Genomic DNA, 26,464 nt, shown 5'->3' with positions numbered 1-26,464 from the left:
ATTGTTTTGTTGTTTTAAGAGTTGAAAAACGGCAGCAAACTTCTGGTCACAACATAAAATTCACAATTGAGACCTTTGAACTAAATCAGTCTACTCTTTTCTTTGAACACCGAACAACAGTGTTCAACATTATCTTGAATTCTGAGAAACCACTTCCCGGCAACAAAACCATGTATAAATATAACATCAGGTGTACTTTTGAGATGGTAGACTGCGGGAAAAAAAAAAAAAAAAAGTTGAATAAATGTTCTTTGCTCATACCATACGTTTGTCTATTTGGTGTCCTTTCCACAGAAAGCTTAAAAAAGCTCATCAAGGAGCTCAACAACAAAACCCGGGAAAAAACATTGCTGATATCCATCATGCAGGCAAGGCTGCAATATCTCCAAATATTTTGATTGGCCCCGACAGAAAAGGAATCCCAGACCGCAGCGGTTGTCACATGTCCGAGCACCGCCCGCTGTCGACTCGTGTCCAACGTCATCCTCTAGGTCTTTGAGCGGACGAGGCCTTCGTGTTTACGTTTTAATTCCAACCTCCTGATGAAGCCGTCACGTCCAAGTGTTTGCTGAGGAGCGGCGCCCCGTTGCTCTTCTCAGTCAGCTCCACATCGCGGAACTTGGAGTTCTAAGCAGAGGTGGTAGCCAGAAAGCGGGGAACACCGGGAAAGGGGGTGGAAAAAAAGAGAAAGGAGGAAAACAAGTTAGCGGTTGAAGACCAAGTGGAAAACGTGAAGACAGTCCCAATGAATTGACAGAAAAGCCATAGATGAGCAAAGATTGTTCAATGTTCAATTTCTGAACTTAAACTTGCTGGAATGATTTCATTCCTCAAGTAATGAGTCTTTTTCACAAAAAGTGACCTGAAATGGTGTAAAATTTTAGCTTTTAATGCTACTTGAATAAACGTCAGATTCAAGGTTTCAACTCTTAAGTGAGCTGCAAGCATTATTTATGTCCATTCGGGGTCGCTGTTTTCATTTGTGTCTGTATAATGTGATTTTCTGAGTGAACTGCTTAAGCGATGGGTCTGAAATGTGTGACAAGCTGCAGTTCACTGGTTAATGTCAGTGCATTGAACAAGAATGATAAGAGATACTCCATAATACTCAATAACACCATAACATAGAAATCATATGATTATTATTATTACACATTACACGATGACATGTCAATTTGTCAAAGCAACTGCAGTACAGCGCTGTTTATTGATACAGAACTAACATATATTGGACAATACGAGTACCGGTACCTGATAAACTGAAAATGACTTCCGATATCTTGGATTTGTCATTGTAATTGGACGGCAAGAAAAGTGTTTATACACAAAGGCTTCGTACACTTAATTTCATGGCCAAATTCAAGCACTTTGGTACTTTCAAAGCCAATTATTCAATTTCTTTAGGACCATAAAAAGAAGAAATCAGGTGTGGGTCATGTATTGGGATTTGCGGTTTTTAACCCTGCTTGTGCATTTATCTAGACATGACTTTCAGATATCGAGTAAATCGCAAATATATTAGTGGATCTGAACAATACGTGTTTAAATGTTTTTAAAACAAATCTCTACCTGTGTAATGACAGAAATATATAGCTTACATTTTCAGTTGCAGGACCTTCTTTCCATTACACATTACTACTGGGAAAGGATACCTTAATTTTTTGCAGGGCCCATAATATATTTCCATAATTGACACGTAATCCTAGCACTAATACACATTTCATAAACCCTGTTAGGGGGTGACAGGGACCTGTCCTCTTGGCGATTGGTGGGGGGGCGATGACACTTCATAGGACAATGCCGTACAGATAAATGCCGTTAATCACAAGGATAGGAAAAATGCAATGGCAAAGCGGAGCCACCAGGAGGCAGTGTTGGCGTCATTTTCAAGCAAACATGTGCAGAAACATGGCAGCAATGTCAAGCATTTACAAGCCCTTTTTAATCCTTGAAATCACATAAAATGCAGGCATTTCCGAAGATTCCAAGCACCCGTATGAACCCCGCTAAAGGCTGCCATTGCACACCATTTTAGGAGAGAGAGAGTTTTAGGAAAAAAAGGGGTAAAGGGAAATGAAAGTGACCTACTTTTAAGGTTTTTAATCAGATAAGGGCCAGGTACAGGGGCATAAGTTTGGTCTTGGCATAGGTAGGGTGATTACATAATATTGGTGGGGACAAAGGAATGGTTGCTTGATATTGGTGGGGACAGCTCCTCTCTGTCCACGCCAAAACTACGCTCTTGGCCGGTGACAAATCACAAGGCTTGGACCAAATTTAGATAAAAAAGCTTTTGTGTGAAAGGCAACTTTGAGTACATCAAACAAATTTATTACTGTATATAAGTGGCTTTTAACAAAGTACAAAAGCAAGCACTGTGTGGAAGATGTGAGTGGTCAGGTAATTTTCAGTCATAGCCAAAGTCTTGAGATTTTTAGCGTACAACTACGCAAAGATCCAAGATTCTTACACTTTGGGACGAGGCAAAAAGTTACACTGAAAGCACTTGAGACGACACCATGACTTATCATCACCACATCACATTTCTATTCAAAGTTAAATGTTATAGATGAAGACTAGTGCCAGCAGTAATTGTTTGGACCAAATTCTTAATTTATCTTCAGCAAAAAGGAGTTCACAGAAGCAGCCAACCAATTACAACAATCTGCACTTCTAGACCCTGGTCTTACCGTCACAACAACTTCCACTTATGCCAATGCTAAATACCAGCTAAAACAATTTAGGAGGCAATTAGTGTTACTTTTATATGGAGTGATGTTATCCACAAGTTTACAGATGTCTTTTTTCAGTTGTGTAAGATGTTTCTTATTCACCTCATGCTGAGGTTTTGAGTTTTTCCTTGCCCGCATGTTGGTTTAAGATCAGGGGATGGTATCATTGTTACCTTTGCAGACCTTTGAGACATTTTGTAATTAAGGGCTATACAAATAAATGTGACTTGACTTGACATGATTGGGGGGGACGTGGCAGGGGGAGTTCTGACCCTTAGGCCCCATCTTTGAAGTGAGTTACACAGATGACCACGACATTCCAATAAGCTGCTTCCTCACCAAATGGAATTCATTACGATTGCAAGCAGGACTTTGAAAAAAAAAAAACAAAAAAAAAACATAACACTTTTCACTCGGGGTTCGAAAGTTTCCAAAAGGGTCATCTGAGGTTGGAATTACAAAACAAAGTGACACAAGAGTCTCCACTTTGTGAGCCCCATAAGGCACACTTTATAATAGGTAGCGTCTGGGATTTGTAATTCAGCTAACTAAGCGGAAAACAGATTTAAAATTGTTTGCTCAAAAAGCCAAAGTTTACAGACAGTTGCTCATAATGTCAAGGTTTTATGTGCACTCATCATTAAAGTTGAGATTTCTGACGGAATTTCCATCTTTTTATCGGCTGCGTGTGAATAGTTTGGCCTTTGCAGTGCCTTCTCACCCATCAACTATGATAATAAAAAGCAACATTTCCCTTGTAAAACTGGGACAGTGGGCAAGCTTCAGCAAAAACTTAGATGACCTCTGTGTTAATATTTTAGTAAAATGAAGAACGTGAATGTGAGGGAAAATGTAATTCCACTTTCGAACTACAATAAGTGTTTACATTAGTGTGGTCCAAACTGAAGCCTAGGAGCAGTTTGTGGCATGCTGACCCTTTTCAGCGGTTCACAGTATGAACTGAAAAATGTATTTGCACCTAAAATGTGATGTACATACTGTATTGCTTTTACTTTAGTTTCCAAAAATGCAAATAAGCTTTAAAAAAAACTTTAAAGTAGCAACATTTTTCAAATATTCTAAACTAACCTCAGATATTTTTTGTCTTTTTCTTATGAAAAACATTATTTTATCTACAAACAGACAATACCTGATAACAATTATCAGTATTCTTTTTGACATGTTGTCAGTGTGCACAAATGAGAATATAAAAGGGACAGTGCGTATTATTTGATCACTAGATGTTGCCTTATAATGTGCAAGTGAATACGAGTGCTAAAAACAACAATTATTTTAGACCAATGTTTTTCAACCCTTTTTGAACCAAGGTACACTTTTATTTATAAAAAAAATTCTGAGGCACAACGTCCATCGAAAATGTTTAAAAATGAAGCTGTCAAATTTTTCAACATACTACCTCAAGCAGATGAATGGTCTATAAAAAATAAAATAAAATAAAAAAGAATGATGTGCTTTATTTATGTTTTTATTTTTTTACAGTGCAATCTTAAAACGCTTTGTTAAACAAATGAAGTCATTAAATGTACTGTGCTACCTCATGAGCAGATAATTAGTCTATAAAAAGTATATAAAAATCTACTGCCACCTACTGATATGTATGACTATTACAGTTCCTCGTCTGAAGAAAGCAAAAATACTGAATAAAGGCCTGATTTTTTGGATTGATAAAATTGGGCAAATTCCAGCGGTACACTAGACAAGGTCTCACGGCACACTAGTGTGCCCCGGCACACTGGTTGAAAAACACTGCTCTAGACCACATTTGTTAAAGTCAAGGGGCCACTTCCGGCCCCAGGGAGGTTTTTTTTTCAGCCCCTGAGATGTTCTTAATCTACAATTGTGTCATACACCCAGAATTGTTGTGTATTTGTTTTCTCTGTAGGTTGCCTATCCTCGAACTTTGTTGTATTGTAGTTCAGTGAATGATAGAAAACTGGTATTTTTTTCCTTATAAGTGATTTTAGCCCACTTCTGGCAAATTTTAAATTCCTGAAAAACACTGGCTACTTTCGTTTATTGTTTATAAATTGGGGATTTTTATATCAAGGAAATGTGTCTTTTGTGACGGTAGAAAATTAAAAATGACTGCGAGCCATAAGAAAATATTTATATATTCATCAGACCATGTTGGGAGATTTCACTAGACTAAATGAGTCATTGAGACTGTTAGGCCTTCAACTTTTAGTTTACATTTTTGTTTTGGCCCTTCCTTATGTCTGACTTTGGCACTCCTGCACCACACTCGTTAAAAAAAAAACATGAGAAATGTGGCAAGCCCGTCTACCGCTTCTTAAAAAGGTATGATGCAGGCAAACAGTCACAGGGGCAAGAGGGTGAGGCTAGCGTCTGCTTGCTTTGAGACTGCTGACTTCGGTCCCGTTGCTCTCGGACAATACCTCGTGATCCAGGGTGTTAAAGTAGACGCCGGACGCGCTGGACTTGTCTCCGCCTCGTCGGCCGCACATGCAGCACAGGATCTCCCGGAAGGTCCTGCGCATGTCCTTGTCCCTGAAGGAGTAGATGATGGGGTTGACCAGGGAGTTGCACTCAGCCAGCACCAAACAGTACTTCTCGTAGCGCAGCACGTTGCACTCGTCGCAACCCAGGCCGTCAAGCAGGAGAAGCACTAGGCCCGGAGTCCAGCAGACTACAAAACAGCCTGTAGGGGGGAGCAGAGAGATGCTTCTTCACACTTGTGTCAGATTTGTGTATAAAGACGCCCCCAAACTTACAAACAGTCGAGTTAGGAACAATGGTACAAACATTTTTTTCGGGATGTCGAAAAATATCCGGACATTGCTGGAAGTAAGATTTTGAATTGTGCATCTTTTTCTAGTGCTTCATTCCGCCGCTACAGGCGTGTGGCTCTGTGAGAGCTCACCCAGCATCCACCCCAAAGAAGAAATCTGGCTTCCTCTTCCCAGTTAGTGTGTTAACATACTGTACTACATTCTCCAGCGCGCTAAGAACTATATCTGGATGGACGGGATATTTAACAATAAAAATGTCAATGTGGTTGGTGTAAAGTGTAAAGAAAGGGCGAGCTGCTTCATTTGAAATGAAAGTGGAACAAGAAAGCTACATGCGGTTGAGAAAATGGTTGGATCGCTTTTTTCCGACCACTTTCTACCACGGAGGGGGAAGTAGCCTAACTCTTGAAGCCCGTCTTCCAAAAGTAAGTTAAACTTCACTTTATAGACCATATTATTTTATCCATCCATCCATCCATTGTCTTCCGCTTATCCGAGGTCGGGTCGCGGGGGCAGCAGTGTTAAAAGGGAAGCCCAGACGTCCCTATCCCCAGCCACTTCCTCCAGCTCATCCGACGGGACCCCGAGGCGTTCCCAAGCCAGCCGAGAGACATAGTCTCTCCAACGTGTCCTGGGCCGTCCCCGGGGCCTCCTGCCGGTGGGACATGCCCGGAACACCTCCCGAGGGAGGCGTCCAGGAGGCATCCTTATTAGATGCCCGAGCCACCTCAACTGGCTCCTCTCAACGCGGAGGAGCAGTGGCTCTACTCCGAGTCCCTCCCGGATGACTGAGCTTCTCACCCTATCTCTAAGGGAGAACCCAGCCACCCTGCGGAGGAAACTCATTTCGGCCGCTTGTATCCGGGATCGAGTTCTTTCGGTCATGACCCAAAGTTCATGACCATAGGTGAGGGTAGGAACGTAGATCGACCGGTAGATCGAGAGCTTTGCCTTTCGGCTCAGCTCCCTCTTCACCACGACAGACCGGTACAGGGTCCGAATGACGGCAGACGCTGCACCGACCCGTCTGTCGATCTCCCGTTCCATCCTACCCTCACTCGTGAACAAGACCCCAAGATACTTGAACTCCTCCACTTGGGGCAAGACCTCCTCCCCGACACGGAGGGAGCATACCACCCTTTTCCGACTGAGAACCATGGCCTCGGACTTGGAGGTGCTGATCCCCATCCCGGCCGCTTCACACTCGGTTGCGAATCGCTCCAGCGAGAGCTGAAGATCACGGGCTGAGGAAGCCAACAACACCACATCATCTGCAAAAAGCAGTGACGCAATGCTGAGGCCCCCAAACCGGACTCCACCCCCGCCAAGGCTGCGCCTAGAAATTCTGTCCATAAAAGTTATGAACAGAATCGGTGACAAAGGGCAGCCCTGGCGGAGCCCAACCCTCACCGGGAACGAATCCGACTTACTGCCGGCAATGCGGACCAGACTCTGGCACCGGGCATACAGGGACCGCACAGCACGGATAAGACTGTGCGGTACCCCATACTCCCGAAGCACCCCCCACAGGGCCTCCCGAGGAACACGGTCGAATGCCTTCTCCAAGTCCACAAAACACATGTAGACCGGACAGGCAAACTCCCATGCACCCTCAAAGACCCTGAAGAGTGTATAGAGCTGGTCCAGTGTTCCACGGCCAGGACGAAAACCACACTGTTCCTCCTGAATCCGAGATTCGACTTCCTGGCGGACCCTCCTCTCCAGTACCCCTGAATAGACCTTACCAGGGAGGCTGAGAAGTGTGATTCCCCTGTAGTTGGAACACACTCTCCGGTCCCCCTTCTTAAAGACGGGAACCACCACCCCAGTCTGCCAGTCCAGAGGCACTGTCCCCGATGTCCACGCGATGTTGCAGAGGCGCGTCAACCATGACACGCCCACAACATCCAGAGCCTTAATGAAGTCTGGGCGGATCTCATCGACCCCCGGGGCCCTGCCACCGAGGAGTTTTTTGACAACCTCGGTGACTTCAACCCCAGTGATACGAGAGCCCAACCCAGAGTCCTCAGGCTCTGCTTCCCCAGAGGAAGACGTGCCGGTGGAATTGAGGAGGTCTTCGAAGTACTCCGCCCACCGATTTACAACGTCCCGGGTCGAGGTCAGCAGCGCCCCATCGGCACTATACACAGTGTCGATGGCACACCGCTTCCTCCCCCTAAGACGTCGGATGGTGGACCAGAATTTCCTCGAAGCCGTTCGGAAGTCGGCTTCCATGGCCTTTCCAAACTCCTCCCACGCCCGAGTTTTTGCCTCGGCAACCGCCAAAGCCGCATTCCGCTTGGCCAGCCGATACCTGCCAGCTGCTTCCAGAGTCCCACAGGCTAGGAAGGCCCGATAAGACTCCTTCTTCAGCTTGACGGCATCCCTCACCGCCGGTGACCACCAACGGGTCTGAGGGTTGCCGCCGCGGCAGGCACCGACTACCTTGCGGCCACAGCTCCGATCAGCCGCCTCGACAATGGAGGCGCGGAACATAGTCCACTCAGACTCAATGTCCCCCGCCTCCCTCGGGACATGGGCGAAGTTCTGCCGGAGGTGTGAATTGAAACTTCTTCTAACAGGAGATTCTGCCAGCTTTTCCCAACAGACCCTCACAACACGCTTGGGTCTGCCGGGTCGGGCCGGCATCTTCCCCCACATATTATTTTATTAAATGTTTATTCTCTAGTACAAAAGAATACCGGTTACAAGCATTAAACATACTTATATAAACCTTAAACATGCATTCCATACAAAATAGAGCAGTGAAGCAACTTACGAACAAATTCAACTTGCGAACGATCGTCCGGAACGTGTCTCGTTCATAAGTAGGGAAGAGTCTTTACAGTAATCCCTTGCTGTATCGCAGTTTACTTATCATGGTTAAGCTACTTAGCGGGTTTTCAACATGCATTGTGTTCTGCGTTATGATTAGCTAAACATTCGCCCTACCCATTTTCTGCCTGGATCCATAACGTTGCGGTCTACATAAAACGGCTTGATAAACCTACTGTATAATAAGTATGCGCAGATCTTTTTCAACTTCAAGTGTCTCTGGCCCCACAAAGCATCAAAAGGCAGAGGAAGATGCTTTCCAACGCCAACAAAGCGCGACTTATCAACCCACTAAAGTAGCTCTAGAGCCGCATGCGGCTCCTAAGTGTTCCTTAGTGGCTCCCTGGTGCTTTAAAAATGTTTTCTAATGGACAAATGGTTTCTGTAAAAGGGAAAACAGAACACATTAACATTTTCCAATAAATATAGAAGGATACAGTGTTTCCTTCCTTTTTTTTCTTGTTTTTGTTTCTTGTTTTAGTTGTAGTTTTTTGTTTTTGGGGGGTCGTTTTTCTATTAGCAAGAAGTAGGCAAGAGAAGCCATGTTTAGAACAGTTCATGTTAACATAGTTAAAGGTTAAACAACTGTTAATACAGACAATTTAATCGAATAAACTGAAATAAGGTGTTCTAGTCAGTAACTATATTTGGTTTCTTCAGTCATTTACATCTCCTGTATTTTATTTGTTTCGGATTGATTTCCCAATTATCTATTAATATGTTAATTTTTTATCTTGTGTGTTAAAATATAAAGATATTTGAGAGCATTTGAATGTTTATTTATCAGAGCTTTTCTTAGGAAAAACCTGATGCGGCCCAGCCTCACCAAGACTGTTTCCAGCGGTCCCCAGGTAAATAGCGTATGAGATAGCGCTATCAAAAATGTGTAGCAGCAATGACATTTGAATGTTGAATTAAAGAAGAATAGAATCTTCTCTAAAATGTGTATTACTGTGTATACAGCCAAACCACTGTCCTCAAACCTGAGGTCAAAGAAGGCAACAAAAACCCCATCCTGTTAGAGATAACTGAAAAGAACAAACATACAATCGTGGCCTCGACACCAGAAAAGACAACAGATGGACGTGCTGAAGAATGTCCGAAGCAGGAGGTCCTAAAGGGAGGACGCGAATGTACTGAAAATTCCTCTCATACATGCACGCACGCACACGCAGTAGAGTCAGCATGCTCACATTTCATTATCATAACACTTGATTGGGCAGCTCCGGAATACTTTCAGGGAATTGATAACAATGTGCGCACGCTATGGCGCAAAGTGTGACCGGAGCAATTCAAAGAACGCGGGAGGCCGAGGTCCGATCAGAGTGTCACGCGCCAGATGTAAACATTGAGTCGGTTCTGACCCGGGATGCGCAAACATGCTCGTCGCGATTGACTTCGTCACGGTAACTCAAGTATGCAGCTTCTTGTCGAGGCACGCCAGGGTTTTCCTGGCCTCCCTTCGCATGCCAGAAGTTGCAGGCGCTCGCTGCTGAGCGACGGCGAAAAAGACGTACGGTCCTTTAAACAACTTCAGGAATTTATTGTCATGTTGGGGGAAAAGAAAGGGCAGGGTGGGGGCTCTTGGACACAAAGTTTTAGGGCGGGGTGGAAGTACTTTGGGATCATTCGCAGTGGCAGGTTTCATATGCGGGGGGAGGAGTGCAGTATATGGATAAACAAGTAGAGGCATACCAAGTGGAGGCATGCTACGGGCAGCAAGCGTTTGCCCAATAAAGCAGTCAACAGCAGTGCTGAATAGTTCCTCTACAGTATGTCACAAAAGTGGGTGCGCACCCCTTACATTTCTGCAGAAAATTGATTATATTGTTTAATAGAACAACACTGAAGAATTATCATTTTCACACAATAAACAAGTCTCCGTAAAGCTTATACAGCAGTGTACATTTACTTTTTGTAACTGCTCGGACGATAGGCAGCAAACTTGATGAATTTGGTCTGTATGGCCGTTGTCCCAGAAAGAAGCCTTTTCTGAAGGCTGTTCACAAGAAAACCCGCCAAAAGTTTGCTGAGGATATGTCATCAAAGGCTACTGGAAAAATATCTGCTGGTCTGATGAGACAAATATTAATTTATTTGGCTCAGATGTGTGGCAGAAACCAGGTGAGTACAAAGATGTTTGTGTTGTACCTACAGTCAAGCATGTTGGTGGGAATGTCATGGTTTGGGGCTGCATGAGTGAAACTTAAGTGTTCCCCCAGGATTTTTCCATTCAAATGTAACTTTTTAAGACCTTTTTAGACCACACCCAATGACATTTAAGACGAATCTTGCACCTATTCTGGCATGGAGACACAAGGGGCGGGCGCAGAGTTGTGACGGATCCTGATGCAACTTGGCCGCGACGGCGGGGACTTTGAAGACCCACTCTGCGCCGAAAGAGCGGGGAAGGTATTGCGTAATGGCTGAGGTTTAGTTTACAAGGGCAGCTGGACCACGCTGGCAACGAGGGGGGACTGGCCCCCAACAGGCCAGGAGAAAGACCGCGCAGGGGTCGGGGACTCTAAAAGCCAAGGAGTCTGAAGGCTCGAGAGCATTCTCCATCCGGGCCCCTGTGCTGTGGAATGCTCTGCCTCCAGAAATCAGATCTGCAACTTCAGTGGAAGTTTTAAGATCTCAAGTTCAAGTTTTTAAATGTCAACACCTGCATCGACCAGCTGGCAAAGACGGGAAGCTGTGTCGTTGCGGTCATGGATTTTCTGGACTATTTTACAGGCTTGAGTCATCGTTGCGGTCATGCACTTTCTGGACACATTTCAACATATTACCTATTGTTTTCTTTTATTGGTGTTCACTATGTTCTGTGTACTGTTACCCAATGCTAAATCTATTGCACCCTGGTCATCCTGGAAGGGGGATTACCACTTGGGAGGTCCCTTCTTAAGGTTTCTTATTTTCCTCGTGCTGAGGTTTTGAGTTTTTCCTTGCCCGCATGTTGGTTTGAGATCAGGGAATGGTGTAATTGTAACCTGTGCAGTCCTTTGAGACATTGTGATTAAGGCCGATAAAAATAAATGTGACTTGACATGACAGACCGATTCAGGTGCCGAGGCGACTTGCGAGCAACACCATTAAGAGGACTGGACAGTGTACAGGGCCGCAGAATGTGCTGCATCCAGGGGAGTCGGGGCTGCACGATTAACCAAAATCGAATCGACATAGCGTGGTTGTGAAACTGCAAAGCACTGAGGTTTTTTTTCGAGGTTTTGTAGTGAGTGAGGGAGTTTTGGCCAACCATAATTGTTACTGTTAGAGTTTTAAAAGCGCTGACCAATCAGAGGCAAGTTTTAATAATAGCACAAGCCAATAAGTCAAGTCAAGTCAAGTCATTTTTATTTGTATAGCCCTTAATCACAATTAGTCTCTAAGGGCTTCACAAGTTATTACATATAAGATTAGGTTACTCGTAAATGCAATTCAAAGTTTGCAAGCACCACACAAGCTTGTCGAGTGTCACGGCGGACTCCGTAAACATAGTCCCAGAGTCAACAAACAAGAAGGAAACGAAGCTTGCACCAAAGAAAGGTGGTACATCACTTGTTTGGACCTATTTTGGTTTTAACGAACCGGACGTGGAACAGAAGAAAACGCCCGTTGCAGAATTTGCTTTCGCGTAGTCGCTAGGTCCAGAGGAAACACAATTTGTACCAGCACCTTAAAAATTATCACATATTACAATACACGGGATGTCAAAAAGGATTACAAGTAAAATATGAAGAAGGTGAATCTTCAATTGGACTGGGAGGTAAACAAACCTCCATCAAAGCAGCATTTGCGCCCTTCACGCCGTGAGAAAAAAAGTTCGCAAAGGCACAAAGAAGTAACCGATGCTGTGACTCTACCTACAAATGTCTGAGTGTGTCCAACCCCAAAACTGCATTATCAATTAGACGCAACTTTTTATTTATGAGAGTTAATAAGTGAAATGTTATAAGAGTAATAAATAGTAGTGTAAACAGGAGTGTTAATAAGTTAACAGGAATGGTGGGTTTGAATTACCGTATTTTCCGCACTATAAGGCGCACCTAAAAGTCTTAATTTTTTCAAAAGCTGATCATGCGCCTTATAATACAGTGCGCCTTATATATGGCTCAATATTAAGTCGCAAGGTCTCGCAACTTACGCAACAGCCGCCGACTCGATTTTCCCCCAAACGTGGAGTAGTCCGCGGTGTATGCTGGGATTTATATACCGGCGTTTCATTGGCTAACCAATGTGTCAATCATCATTTGAATCGATCGCTATTGGCTAAAGTTATTCGGAGCCTCGGATAGGCTAGAGGGCCAAAACAAACCCTGCAATTGTCCGAAAAAGATGACTGTGAATAGCAAGCTTGCTAAACTACGCCACTACTCTATATAACATGCTAAAGTGGGCATTTGCACGTCACACTGGGTATTTGTATATTGTATTCTTTTGGCTTTATTATTGTACTGTTCTCAGCTCAGGGATGCTGCTGGAAATGTGAATTTCCCTTAGGGGATGAATAAAGTATCTATCTATCTATCTATCTAAAGAAACATGTTTCATTAGTCTGTATTTGTAAATCTTTTACTCTCCTGTATTTTCTTCACTCACGGTTGTAAGAAGACCATGGTTGCGTATCATTATTGAACGTGAGAACTTAGGTGATCTATGCGGCTTTATATTTTCTCGGTATCTTGTTTTAGAACGATCTTGATGTTGCTGTGATGAGTTGAGTGAATTAAACTCAATTCCAAGTGTTTATTGTCATATGCACAGTAAAGTTGCGAGTGAAAAAGAAAATAGAAACTAAGGAATGGTTGGCATTTCTTGAATCCAAAGACTTTAACCTTCCGAATGATATGTGGAATGACGCAATTGAGTGACATCGTACGGACACCGCATCCGCACGTGTCTACGACACGTATTTGCTTCTTTGCAAGCTTTGGGAATGTTAAGGGGGTAATAAGTTGGAGTGAATCATCTGGCTGTTTTGTCGACGTTCCCATTGTAGCGCCTTATAATCCGGTGCGCCTCATCTATGGAAGATATAGGACCAAAAACTATTTTTGGGGGGTGCGCCCTATAGTGCGGAAAATACGGTAATACTTGAATACATTTCTTGCAATGATGAACATGCCGCAGTAGCACATGGTAGACTTTATATTACACTAATTGCAGACATGTCATGTTTACAGCCTTAAAGGTATGTGGATTATTTTTAGTGTGCAATGTTTACCTTTTTATACTGTGCACAATTTATTTTTGTTGTTGTTTACTTTGTTTGGTGTGGGTTATTTCAATTGCGTAAATTTGATCTTTTATACTGTGAAAATGTTCTTGATTTTTTAGGAGTTAATTTTTTTCATTTTTTTCAAATATTATTTATGTTAGAGGTTGACTTTGTATGGTTATGAAGACATGTCAAAATCAATAATTGGAATGTTATTTAGAAAATTCTCCAGGCCACTATTTTAATGAGCTTGAAGTGTTATCTAGTGCATTTCATATGTGGGTAGGTACTTCTATCGATTGAAGAATTGAAAAGTAAAAAATGGTCAACAGAAAGCATCCATAACAAAGCTCGCCAGAAGATGATGCAGTTTTGTCAAGGTTTAGCATTTCAATATGGTTGAGTGTTAACAAAAACAAAATAAACACAGAAAAAAGGTACTTAAAAAAAAACGGGAAAAAAAAAAAGAAAATCGCGTCGAAATCGCAATACCTGTCTGAAAAATCGCAATTAGGTTTTTTTTTCTTTCAAAATCGTGCAGCCCTTGTCGGGGCAACCATACGCCCAGACATCTAAAGCCCATGCGCGCTCCCAGTCCTCTTAGGTGGGCAAGCACAGAGGCGGGTGATTGTATAGGGGTGAACCAGAACCATCCAAGGTGGTGGACTGGCACCTCGTAACAGTACGTGCACGAATGACACAGAAATCTGGATTTTTCCGACCGACACAATACATTATCAGTCAGATTGAAAGAATAAAAGAAAATGTAAAAATAGTTATACGACACGAAGTTCCATACTTTTGTTAGTTACTTATACAGTTATTAGCTCTATCACACATATAATACAGTAAAAAATTAAGACATTTGACAGTTTGATTTAAAACTTCTAGAAAAAATGTATGACATAGATAGATAGATAGATAGATACTTTATTCATCCCCGAAGGGAAATTCACTTTTCCAGCAGCATCCCTAAGCTGAGAACAATCGAAAATAACTGAGAACAATCGAAAATAACACGGGAGCTGCTGGAGTGGCTGCCATTCGTGACGGCGCCGGAGAAACGATTCAATTTGAATCATGTACAAACAAACAAACAATTGAATCATGTACAAGAAACGATTCAATCTGAATCATGTACAAACAAACAAACAATTGAATCATGTACAACAAACAAACAAAATATTTATGTTTCAATAAGTGGAGTGTTAATAAAATGGGGGGAAAATAATTTCTGATACTGATATAACCAGGTAAAACTAATTTTAAGTTACCTGACCTGTCCAAATGAATGTTGTGCCATCTCACCTTTCCCACTCTCTCTGCTCGCTCCTGAAACTTTATCAAATAGTCCAAAATTTTACCTCATCTTCTCCGCTCACCTCGTCGTCCTCTTATCCCCATCCATTTTATTGGAACTGTAGATGACTTTTTCGGATGGAATTTTTCTAACGGCCACCAGCGGCGCTCTGACTGTCCTTAGGGGGCATCAAGTTGGAAACCCCTGATGGGCTCTTGACGAGGCGTCGTAAGGGGGAGGCAGGGGGGAGTATGACATGTTCAATGCCTTAATTTGTGGTTATAGAATTTAAGACTTTGGGGGAACCCTGATACAACTGGAGTTGGAAACATGAACTCAAGTACATACTGTGAAATACTGGAGCAGAGAATGATCCCCTCTATCATGAAAGTGGGTCGCGGGGCAGTGTTCCAGCATGATAAATAACCCCAAACACCCCTATAAGATGACCACTGCTTTTCTAAAAGGGCTAAGGGTAAAGGTGATGGACTGGCCAAGCATGTCTACAGATTTTATCCAGATCCCCTAATGGAAGGTGGGGAAGCACAAGATCTTGAATATCCCCCAGTTGTCATATTGTCATGGATGAATTAAATAGCATTTCAGTGGCAACCTGTGAGGCTGTGGTGAAATCCATTCTCAGGAGGATTAAGACAGTTCTGCAAAATCATCGTGACCACACAAAATATTGACACTTATTAAGATTTCCCTTCACAATGTTAGGACTGTATTTCATAAGTATTTCCCAAGGTAATTTTCACACGTATTTCCCTGCTACTGCAACGCATGAAAAATCCAGTTTAAAGAAAAAAAAGGATAAATGCAATAAAATTTATTGTTAATTTTTTTTCTCATAAAATGAGAAAAATAATATTTGTACTAACCAAAATTGTCTCATGCGGCAGATAGCAGATATCTTCTCGTCGGAAAAATATTGATGTTTAAAATTATGTACAATCTGCTATATAAAACAACTGCTTACTTTACTTTTGTAATTTGTTTTACAAAAAAGTAAAAAAATATAGTAATGTCACTGAAAGAAGAAAAGTTCAAAGTTACATTAACATAAGCTATAAATAAAAACATTAAAAAACAAATTAAAGTTAAAAATGCAGTAAAATATGAAATACTTAAAACAGCAAAGTACCCTTCCAATTTTGCATGTTTACCGATGAGTGCCGTGTCTAGTCTTGTTGTAAACAGAGTTCACTATGTCGTCATTCATGACAGTGAAGATAATTCTAATAACCATACAAACAACTGCAAAGGACTTCAAATAACCACAACTGAAGCCCAAATTCACCTGCGTATTTAAAAGGTAAAGGAAATGTTCATACCATATTTGGCCAAATAATTTGCATCTGTGACTTAAATACCTTTACCAGGGTAGACAGAGGTTAACTGTCCCTGCTACATGAAGACGGGAGTGGCAAAAATACAAATGTATGTGCTCATGTGCAGTAGTTTTGACAAATGAGTTTAAGGTGGAGTTCACTAGGGATCTTTCTAGAGATCATTTTACTCTTTGCAATAATAATAGGGCAACAAAAGCGGTACTGGGAACCTCATGGACCAGTGTTTGCACAAGACTTAACTGCAGTGAAAAAAATGAAGCAGGGCAGAGAAATGTGTAGTTGAGGACTGGAACTAAAGTGCTGGCTAAAGAAGAAATTGGGAGGAAAAGGGGACCTAAAAAGGGGCAAGAAACTAAGACTAGAAAATGTTTTCTGACATATACCAGTGTGATGGTATATGTCAGAAGGTAAAGAACAAGACCCGAGCACAATGGAGAAAGTTCGAAGAACAATGAATGCGTCTCACCTAAAATCATGGAGACGGTCTTCATCAGGTTGAACACAGTCTCCCGATGTCTCATCTGAGTGGTGTGCTGTGACATCTGCTTGCTCTTGTGCCTCACGTACACAAAGATACGAGTGTAGACGGCCACCATGATAGAGAAAGTGAGTAAGTTGAGGATGGCCCAGAAGACAAGATAGCTGCGGCTGTAGAGGGGTGCCATGGTTGAGCAATTCTCCAGGTCGCACAGGCAGTGCCATCCCATGGTTGGCACCAGGCCCATGACGATGGCCACTAACCAAATGAAGACCATTATGACGAATACGCGCCGTGTGCTCATTTTGCTGTGGAGTTGCATGTTGAAGATTGTCTGGTGGCGCTCAACTGCCACCGCCAGCAGGTTGAGTACGGAGGCCGTCAAGCTCGTATCGATCAGGCCCTGTCGCACGAACCATTGGTACTTGGAAAGATTTATGGTCCAAGGACCGGTGTGGAACATCAAGTGGAGGTAGGAGACGCCTGCGAAAGAAAAGAGAAAGATCTAGATAGACCGAATAAAAAATTATGCAAACAATTCAAATCAATTAAAAGTGTTGTCATTTTCAGTTATCAGAATTATTATTGTTTCTAACGCAACATTTGTTGAGATTAAATGGAAAAAAAAACGTAATCTCGAATTTTAGCCATGGGTGCAGAGGATGGTGAGCTGCTGCCCAGCAAACTGACTTTTGGGGAAAGATGGGCATGAACATCTCCCTTTGGACCCCCCTTTTTCTTATTTTCAGTAACTAAAGTCATTTTTCACCAACCAGATATCGTTGCAGAGAATTCTTCTTGGATTCTAAATTATTAATCACTTGAAATATATTAAAATAACAATTTTAGTAATCCTTTGTTTTTGTTAAAATAACTAGTGTTAATTTAAGGCTCTTTAGATAAGGACAATATATTTTCTTTGAAACATAGAAAAATGTTGCCATCGTCAGATATTTGAATAGTGTCAGGGTGTAATAGCCTATTGTGTTTTCAAGACTAAGTCTCGCCAAAGTATAAGTCGCACCAGCCAGAAAATGCATAATTAAGAAGGAAAACACACGTATAAGTCACACTCTGAGTAATAGTCGCACTTTTGGGGAACATGTATTTGATACAATCAGACACCCAAAAAATACATGTCACGTTGAAAGGCAATTTAAAATAAAAAAGATCAGGCTGAATAAGTTTGTACGATATACGAGCATTACATGATTGACATGCCTGTTAATTTCAGTAATGACGTAACGTATTAAGAGTTATTCAGATAAACCTAGCTGAATGACATGCTTACCAAACCACCAACTTGACTTCAAACCACTAAACCCAATAAAATCATCATCCTCAGTGTCCCTTTTACCAGTTAACAACTCAAGTAGGTCCCTGATGTAGACGATGCTCCGATTCCACTTTTACATCGCAGTCAAGGTTGAAATGATCAACACAGGCCTAAAGCACCCTCTTGGAATGTATTGTGAAAATAAAAAGTAAAGTGATATAGCGTACCGGTAATAAAAATTCAAAACTCAATAATATAATAATGTGTTAATTTCACATACAAGTCTCAGTGGTCTATAAGTTTAACCCCCAAACTGTAAAAAAAACTGACTTATAGTCGGAAATTACGGCAATTCCAAGTTTGATGATGATTATATTAATTTAATCAGCTCTACTAGAGGAGGGGCATATCCAAAAAAAGGCTCGAGGCCAGGGTTCCCTACAGTAGGTAAGGTTATTTTGACTACTACTAAAAGGAAATAAAAGTAATCCTCCAAGAAACATTCCGTGCCATACTGAACAATGACAACCGTGTTAGCAAAAGTTGACGTACCCGAAAAAAGGTCTGCCACAGCCAAATTCCCCAGTAGGTAATAAATAGGGAAATGGAAGCGTCTGTTCTTTAAAATGGCCCCGATGACCAACAGGTTGGAGAAGATGACGATGAAGCAGACAGTCATGCCCAGGGAGACAATCACGTAGTCACGCCGGCGCCAGTGATCGCTGATGTTCTTTCCACTTTTTTCATAGAAAAACTTAACGCTGCGGTTTAGGTAGCATCCCTCAGTGTCGTCCGTAAGAATATCCATGGCGGCGAAGATATCGGTGGAGATCAGGCAAGGTCAGCGCAGGACTTTCAAACAGGACGAGCGGCGGTGCTAGGACGCCATTTAGAGAAGTCCTCTCGCTGATGGCACGGGAGGCAGCATGCCATCAGCTGCACGGATGGCGTCCTCGTCTGTGGTTACATGCAAAAACCATACCGAACATTTAAATCATTGATATAATGCCTTAAGCATAATTATGATCGTCATTTTTTTTTTTTATATATTCCAATTTTGCATGCTAAACACTTCACTTGTGTCGAGTCAAGTCATATTTATTTGCATAGCCCTTAATCACAAAGAGTTTCAAAGGGCTGCACAAGGACACAGTTGGTTATAAAATCCCCTTATCTCAAACCAAGGAAAACCAAAAGGGATGTCATGGTCTTCCATGCGGGTTTTTATTTATTTTTTATTTGTCAGTGTAGCAGGAAAACGGGGGAAGGTAAGTAAAGGCCTGATTCTAGTAGTCTAAACACCACCCTAAACACCAAGAAAGATGTAAAAAGCAGAGTATATTCAAGCTAAGATATGCACGTACTTCCACACGCATCATGTATGTGCTGACTGAGGCTGCAATAATGACACAAGCCAGGAGATGTCGGCATAGAGAAAAAGTTCAAAATTCTGTACAGCTCCTTTAAATAAAATCGTTTTGACTGAATGCATCAATACATGTTTTTTTATATTTCTTTCCTATTTGACTAATATGCTTAAAATATGTCATACAGGGTTATGAATAATTTTAAAATGAAAATATATTAACAGTTTAAAGAATTCTATTATACCCCACAAAAATATTTGTAAAAAATGGAAGACTTCTTTTATACCCTAAAATATATTTAAAAACAGTCAAATTATCTTTGGAACTGTTTTAAGTATTGTTTAACCTATTTTACCGAAAGCAAATACTATAACAAATTGTAAAATTATGATTACTAATTAATTATTTAAAATGAACAAATTACCTGAATCAGAACACTAACGTTTTACTGGGGAATATTATCACTTTATTACATTTTCCAACTGGACCTTCCTGCAGTGTACTAGAATACAGAATGTATTCTCTTTTCTATTGCCTCTGAGGTTTTAAAAAACATTACAGTGACATTTCCAACGGAATACAGTACTTTTGGCTCACATTAATCCGGTTTACATTTAACTGATCCAACTCTCACATGCAATGACTAACATGCAAAAGTCACCATGACTTCTACACGCACTCCTTTGTGCCACGATCTTTGTTGTGGCGACGGCAGAGCGGACAAGGCAGAGACACACCTCGCAATTACACAATGCAGCTATGTAACACAATCTCAATCCAAATATTCACATACACACTGGATGACCCACTCTCCTACTCGCGGTTACAGAAAGAAAGATGCTGAATCGCCTATTTTTTTTTTAAATAAAAAAAATATAGATCTGTATAACGGGAGAGGTCGTCATGGATCACATACTTGACACCTTTCAAAACGGATAGGGAAAACGGATCCAGTAATGGTCTATAAAAACTGTTACTCAGACTCATTTTTACGCCATATTCAAGTTCTGCAACCGATTTTGTCACCCTGCTTTTTGGGGCAACCAAACACAGTGTCAGTTCGATTGAGATCATAATTATCTCTGTTGCAATCGTCAGGAAAGTCGAATAAAACTGTTAGGATATATCTCACCGTTTTTTTCAATCCCTAAAACAAAACAAAATGTTGCAAATCCAGGTCAAAATACGCAACTCTGTCATGTGGTCTGGCTAATGGTCACCCCTTTGCATCAACTTCACTGGAGTTTTCTCAGAACGAGAGTATTACTTTAGCGGCACTTGAGTCTCCTGCTTGCAGCTGTGTAGTTTCGAGTGCTCTTTGCATGAACAGGATGTACGTTTTGCATTGTCCGCAGACCTAAAAGTGTTTAACTATCAGCAAACATTCCGACTGATGCGTTTGTCACCATCTGAGGGCGAGCAGTCCATCACACGGTACATAATTTGATCTTTGGACCCAGAACCACGATGGCTGCTAACTGCAGACTTGTTGACTCTACTGGCATTTATACAACACGTCATCTACCTGAGTGTTGACAAAGTTATAAGAGCAACATGAATCATTATCAGTAAAATCCAGAAAGGAGGACTAAGGGGGCACTCTCAATAATATTGGAAAATAAATCAGTGAAGTTACATTTTACTCAACTCCTTGCAAAGCATGCCTAAGACTTGTGAAACGGTTGTCAGAAAATATTACTTTGCACAATTCATATTGAAAAAAAATTCCAAAGCATTGTATTCTTGTTCAAAACAGGAATTAGTCTTTTGCACTGAATGATCAACGTTTTTAGTTTGTTCCATACAATAATATCGTACAATATAACCAATTTGTTTTGATTGTTCAGAGAAAACAAGTAACCAGATTGTTTTTGTGATTATTTAAAAAAAAAAAAATCACATAACGTCTTAAATTATTGTACACAAATTAAAACATTTTTGAAAAAAAATGTAATTCACCCTCCCCCAAAAAAACAACATTTTTTGCCTATAAAATTACGCAATTTTTAAGTGGTATTTGAAACAAAGAAACCTTTTTACACATTTATGTTGAACAAAATATAACTCCTGATGGGGGATTGGGCTGTACAATTTGACCATATTTTCAGGATTGTCCTAACTTTGACCAAAACTTTTGGAGGTTGAATACAAAAAAACCTTTAGACAAATTGAACAAGTTGTTTGAATTAATTTGAAACAAAATATAATTATCAATGAGTATTGTATGGGTTGTCTCGTATAAATGTTTTAATTATTTTAAGCTATTTAAAGTTATTAAAGTTAAATAAAAAATGTTCTCAAAAAAGAAAAAGCATCTGGAGAGTTGTTTTGTATACAAAAACCTAATTAAGGGGGTTTGTTTTTGCAAATCAAATCTATAAGTAGGGTTGGATCAAGTAGTGGATTGGTCTTACTGGGTTTTTGACCCAACTGTGACTCAGTTTGCTTATGAGGCTTGTTAGGAACAAGGGCATATTTCACCAAGAGTATTTATGATAAAAAGTTTGCTGTCTTATAAGCACATTTTAGGAGTGAATCATCAGCTGCTCTAAAACAACGAAGGAATAAACATTATTTTGCAATGAATCAGCAGTTTATTTCACGCTCCTGGTGGAACGTTCATCACTCTGCAATATTGCATGCTATTGAGTAACACTTCAGGCCGACCTGCTGACACGAGAGCAAACATCTAAGCAGCGTTGCTCCAAGCGGGAAACAATGTTGGCTTCCAAACTGGTTGCACTGCTCCTGTAGCTCTGCATATAACTAAGCATTTTTATGCATCGCTTGCATCCATTTGTCCAAGCAGGCGAACAAGCAGCGACAGTAAACAGCAGTTTCAACGCTAACCCATCATTAGCAGGGCGGCCACGCCCGAGTCTCAGTGTGCTCCCGCCATTCTTTTTTTTAAAGGATTGCATGCTTGTGAGATCCAGGGAAAGAAAGATTTAGAGATTATAGTTAGAGGGAAAGACACTCATATTTGTGAGTCTTTTTAAAAAAAGAAGGAATTTCGATTCCACTTTATGTTGGGCTTGTGCAGAACAAATGGAAGAGGAAGAAGCTCCTCTTCTGAGCAGGGGGGCATCTGTTCTATTGCAGCCTTTAGCATTTGAATCACACGGACACATGCACTGACACGTCACGGGCAAGTCGGATGGAAAAGTCTGCAGTTGATTGAATGGGAACCTTTGCAAAAGGAAAGCAAACAATTCCAACTCAGGCAGTTGATTAGGAGATTGTGCAGTACACAACATATTCAGAATGTCCTGGTCAACTTTTTTTTAAACTGTTTACCTTATAGATTTTTAAAACAATTGATTAGGTAATTGGATGATTGTGCACTCACTTTAGAGTGGTGCTAAGCAAAATTTCCATTCATGTAGAAGCACTACATTCTTGGGTGTTCACGCATCTTTCTTCCCCAAAAGTAAATTGGGGAAACCAGATGCATCGTAAAAACTCAACAAGGCAATAAAACAATACAATTGTTCCAATCTGAAGAGTACACACAATGGCAGATGCACACTTTCATTGTTAAAGGGACATAGCAGCATAGTATATCTGCGGTTAAGCGTCCATAATACAAAACACATGAATAATCTTTTAATAAAATGCGCGCGCAAAACAAAAAAGAGCTAAAGATCTTCAATTGTCTGCTTTTGTTTACTGACACAACCACAAAACAATATCATCAAGCCCAAATGGGAAAGTCTGAGGTTTGTCGTTTTTTTCTTTTTAAAACATTTGGGGGTGGTAAACATTACTAGTACCATGCACAGAAACAGAAAGTTCTAACATTGAGTTGACTCCTCCAGTTGAGTACTGCTGTTTTTTCGGGCAATTTTTACGAGGGCAACTGTAACTGATGACAGATAACACTCAGATTCACCTCATTCACTCAGCTAGCCTTCGTTTATACTAAAGAAAAAAGTGGACTTATCAGTAATCTTCGTTTATTGTGATCTTTTCTGACAGACATGCTACGTATTGCAAACTTAAGTATTTTATGATAAAGCTTTATTCATCTTTCAAAAATAACCAGGGGATGACTAAGCTATTCAAAAAACTTTTGCGAAAAGAAATGTTATTTCTATCAAAACAACATTGTGCAGGGGTAGTTACATTTGAGTCATGTATTTAGTGTTTGTGCAGATTTTTTACATATATTTCTTAAAATCGAATGAACACGGCACAACTACCACCATCTAAAATTTTTTTAGTTTGGAAGAAATACTAAATAATTCAAGTAATCGGCAGCCCATGCCAGACTGGCGTTGGTTAACTGGGTCAAACAAAGCCAGTGGAAGTGACAATGGAATATTATCCACATATTTTAATACCATCCAGCCAGTTTAAGTGCTTGGAAATATCTTAACATCTTTAGATAGCGCCAAATCAATCAACAGAAATGTTTTGGCAGTAGATTTTGTTTCAGTCAAATCTTTTAGGATTATCTTCTAGAAAATAATATTCCAGCATTGAATAATGGACTGCAGATGAAAGAGCCACAAGCACAGTTCATTGTTATTTTTACAGAGATAAAAGTATATATTAGACAAAAAACATTTGGATTACGAGTTACTTATCGTTGCTGTAAAAGTAATATCCCAGGGGAACAGTTACCCAGTGCAGGGAGAAGTACAATATCGTGGATTTGAAAATAAATATATATATTTATTTTTCTTTAAAAATGTTTTAAAATGCAATTTTGATGCCTTGCTCATTGAACACCAGATAGCAAAATGGCAGCACACCCCCCTGCGATTAATAAAGTATGGATATTGTTTCAAAACTAAAATTCTACAATCAATATTAATGCAACACTAAGACGAAGTTAAACTTAGAAGGTAGCACATGTTATGTGTTAAGATGAATTTGATTTCAAATGGTGAAGCAAAAAAGACAGAACACAAAAGTATATATTTTTTAAGACAGCTCAAATGTCTCTCTATAACTGATTCTTGGACTGAGTAGAAGTTTTTCTGGTCTAGATATTACATTTTCTGACAAGGATGAACAAGGAATGGCGGAGCAAAGACTGAGCGCTGCAGTCATAAAGTTATCGTATCAAATTATTATGTGAAAAAAATGGAATACTACTTCAAGAAGAGAGGGAAATATTTAAACCTTACTCCACCACTAGATATTGCGGTCTTGTGTAGTGAAAGAAAAAAACGAGTGCTACAAAGCACATAGAAGCTTACAGAGTACGGAGAATCAGAGTGAGCAGTTTTCCTTCTAATTTTTTGCTTAGTTTTTCACAAGGCTATCAGTATGTGTGTGTGTGTGTGTGAAGCACAGTGTAAAGCGCTTTGGGAGGTCTGCATTGACGTGAAAAGCGCTATATAAATACATTTACATTTTACCCTGAGCATCAAGATGGACGACAATCATGTCAGCTACGTAAAATATATAAAAATGTATTGCCTTATGAGCTTTTTTAAAAAAAAATCGTATGTTTATATCAGGGAAGCACGGCAGCGCAGTGGTTAGCACAGTTCTGAGGTCATGAGATCGAACCTTACTGTGTGGAGTTTGCATGTTCTCCCTGTGCTTTCGGGAGTTTCCTCTGGGCACTCCGGTTTCCTCCCACAATCCAAAAACATGCATGTCATGTTAATTAGTCGGTCCAAATTGTCCCTAGTTGTGAATGAGCGAGTGAGTTGTCTCCGGTTGCCCCGTGATTGGCTGGCAACTTGTTCAGGGTGTCCCCTGCCCACTGCCCGAAGATAGCTGGGATGGGCTCCAGCACCCCCGCGACCCTAGTGAGGATAAGCGGTGCAGATAATGGATGGACCTTTATGTGATCACTCGTGTATTTTTGATGATCATTCAAATCAATATATATATGTTTTTTTTTAATGAATAAACATTTTCCTCCACGTGGAGGCACTAAATAATACACAGTGTCCCTTTAAAAAAAGGAAAAAAAAAGAGAGGGGAACACTGCAATCCCATCTTGTTTTGAAAAAGTCCACATGGACAACTCAAAAGTGTTTCACAAGTCTGTTGACTCAGCATGGGGCACTGATTCATACTTTGCAAAACAACAATAAAAGAAAAAGGCAGATGAAAATGATTACACTGGTCAGCAGAACCGAAAATAAATCACAGGTTCATTGGTGAGCTGGGGATATTGAAGAAACAAGTGAGCTCCAGATTGGTCCTACGGAAACCGGGACATACTTTCAAGGTAACCGCGTACAAAGCGCCTCTGACGGGGAAGACAAAGCGAAATTGGGCCACCCCATAAATGAAGAGGAAAACACTCACACCGTTTTTAATATCTACAACATACAATCAAACAGAAAGCGACTTCACTCACCTTCGTTGCTTACTTTGAGTAAATCCACACGAGTCGTCGAGCAAAGAAAATACCTGCGACTACCTGAGGTTGACCTCCCGCCAAGAGCCAAACCGTCGCGGCGCTCCGCGAAAGGTGGACCGATAAAAACAATTAAAAACACCAAATTAAAGTTTTGCTCCAATTACATCGAGTTTCTTGACCGACTAAAGGCCAAAATAGCTGGGGGCCGGCCTGTTTGTGTCCTTCCGGTACTTTTATCGGCGTTCTCTGTTGTTACCTGCGCGCCCGGCCGGAGCGGAGTGGCTTCGGGCTGCGTTAGGGGCGGAAAGGGTGCGGCAAACTTCGCTGCTGTCTCCACCTCCTTCAAGGAGGTGGGCGGGAGCATCTTGGCCACTACTAACAAAGGGCGTCAATGATTGGCTTACTTGTCTTGATTGACAGTTAAGGAGAAGGTCGCTATCCTTCAGTATGACTACTGCTCCCTCCCAAACTGCAAATAATAGAAAATAATACTTCGAATTAGTTAGAATTTTATTCTCATTGATAAAAAAACGTACATACCTGTCAAGCTCCACGGCTCCATGCCCTTACAAACTGTGGTATTTTCCCTTACAAAATAAAAAAAAAATCTTACACCATATTTTTTTCCAAACGTGTTTATTTATGTATTTTAACAAGTTATATTGTACATGTGTTTCGTTATGTCATATATATGGTTTATTAACATTTTGTTGTGATACTGAGTTGCTCGACATGAATGAGGTTTATTATGAAAAAAGGTCAAAAATGAAGTAGCCTGGACGTTCACTGTAGAAGGAAAAA

General features: G+C 40.9%; 1 protein-coding gene across 2 annotated transcripts; it reads right to left on the bottom strand.

Annotated features, from left to right (window-relative positions):
- Nucleotides 1-74: 74 nt before the first annotated feature.
- lpar2b (lysophosphatidic acid receptor 2b) lies at nucleotides 75-25,965 on the bottom strand. 2 transcript variants are annotated; one of them, XM_088341917.1, is made up of 5 exons: nucleotides 25,661-25,965; nucleotides 18,518-18,922; nucleotides 16,678-17,172; nucleotides 5,150-5,412; nucleotides 75-627 (listed from the first exon to the last, which is right to left on the bottom strand). In XM_088341917.1, the coding sequence occupies exons 2-5, from the start codon at nucleotides 18,771-18,773 to the stop codon at nucleotides 526-528; spliced, it is 1,116 nt and encodes a 371-aa protein (XP_088198043.1). In that variant the 5' UTR covers nucleotides 18,774-18,922; nucleotides 25,661-25,965; the 3' UTR covers nucleotides 75-525. The 2 variants fall into 2 exon arrangements, with proteins under 2 accessions (XP_088198043.1, XP_088198044.1); XM_088341918.1 differs by lacking the exon at nucleotides 25,661-25,965 and adding an exon at nucleotides 20,316-20,450.
- Nucleotides 25,966-26,464: the final 499 nt, after the last annotated feature.

The sequence above is a fragment of the Urocampus carinirostris genome, chromosome 8, assembly GCF_059441175.1.
Source record: "Urocampus carinirostris isolate Australia breed hairy pipefish chromosome 8, RoL_Ucar_1.0, whole genome shotgun sequence".
In the NCBI taxonomy this organism is placed as follows: domain Eukaryota; kingdom Metazoa; phylum Chordata; class Actinopteri; order Syngnathiformes; family Syngnathidae; genus Urocampus; species Urocampus carinirostris.
The sequence above is the reverse complement of the archived record's forward strand: the minus strand, read 5'-3'. Positions and strand labels throughout refer to the sequence as shown.

Excerpts from the sequence above, each read along its gene's own strand:
- lpar2b (XM_088341917.1), bottom strand. The coding sequence starts at position 18,773 with ATGGATATTCTTACGGACGACACTGAGGGATGCTACCTAAACCGCAGC. Across the intron at positions 5,413-16,677 it reads GACCGTCTCCATGATTTTAG|GCTGTTTTGTAGTCTGCTGG; the intron begins GTGAGACGCATT and ends TCCCCCCTACAG. Across the intron at positions 628-5,149 it reads TTAACACCCTGGATCACGAG|AACTCCAAGTTCCGCGATGT; the intron begins GTATTGTCCGAG and ends ACCTCTGCTTAG.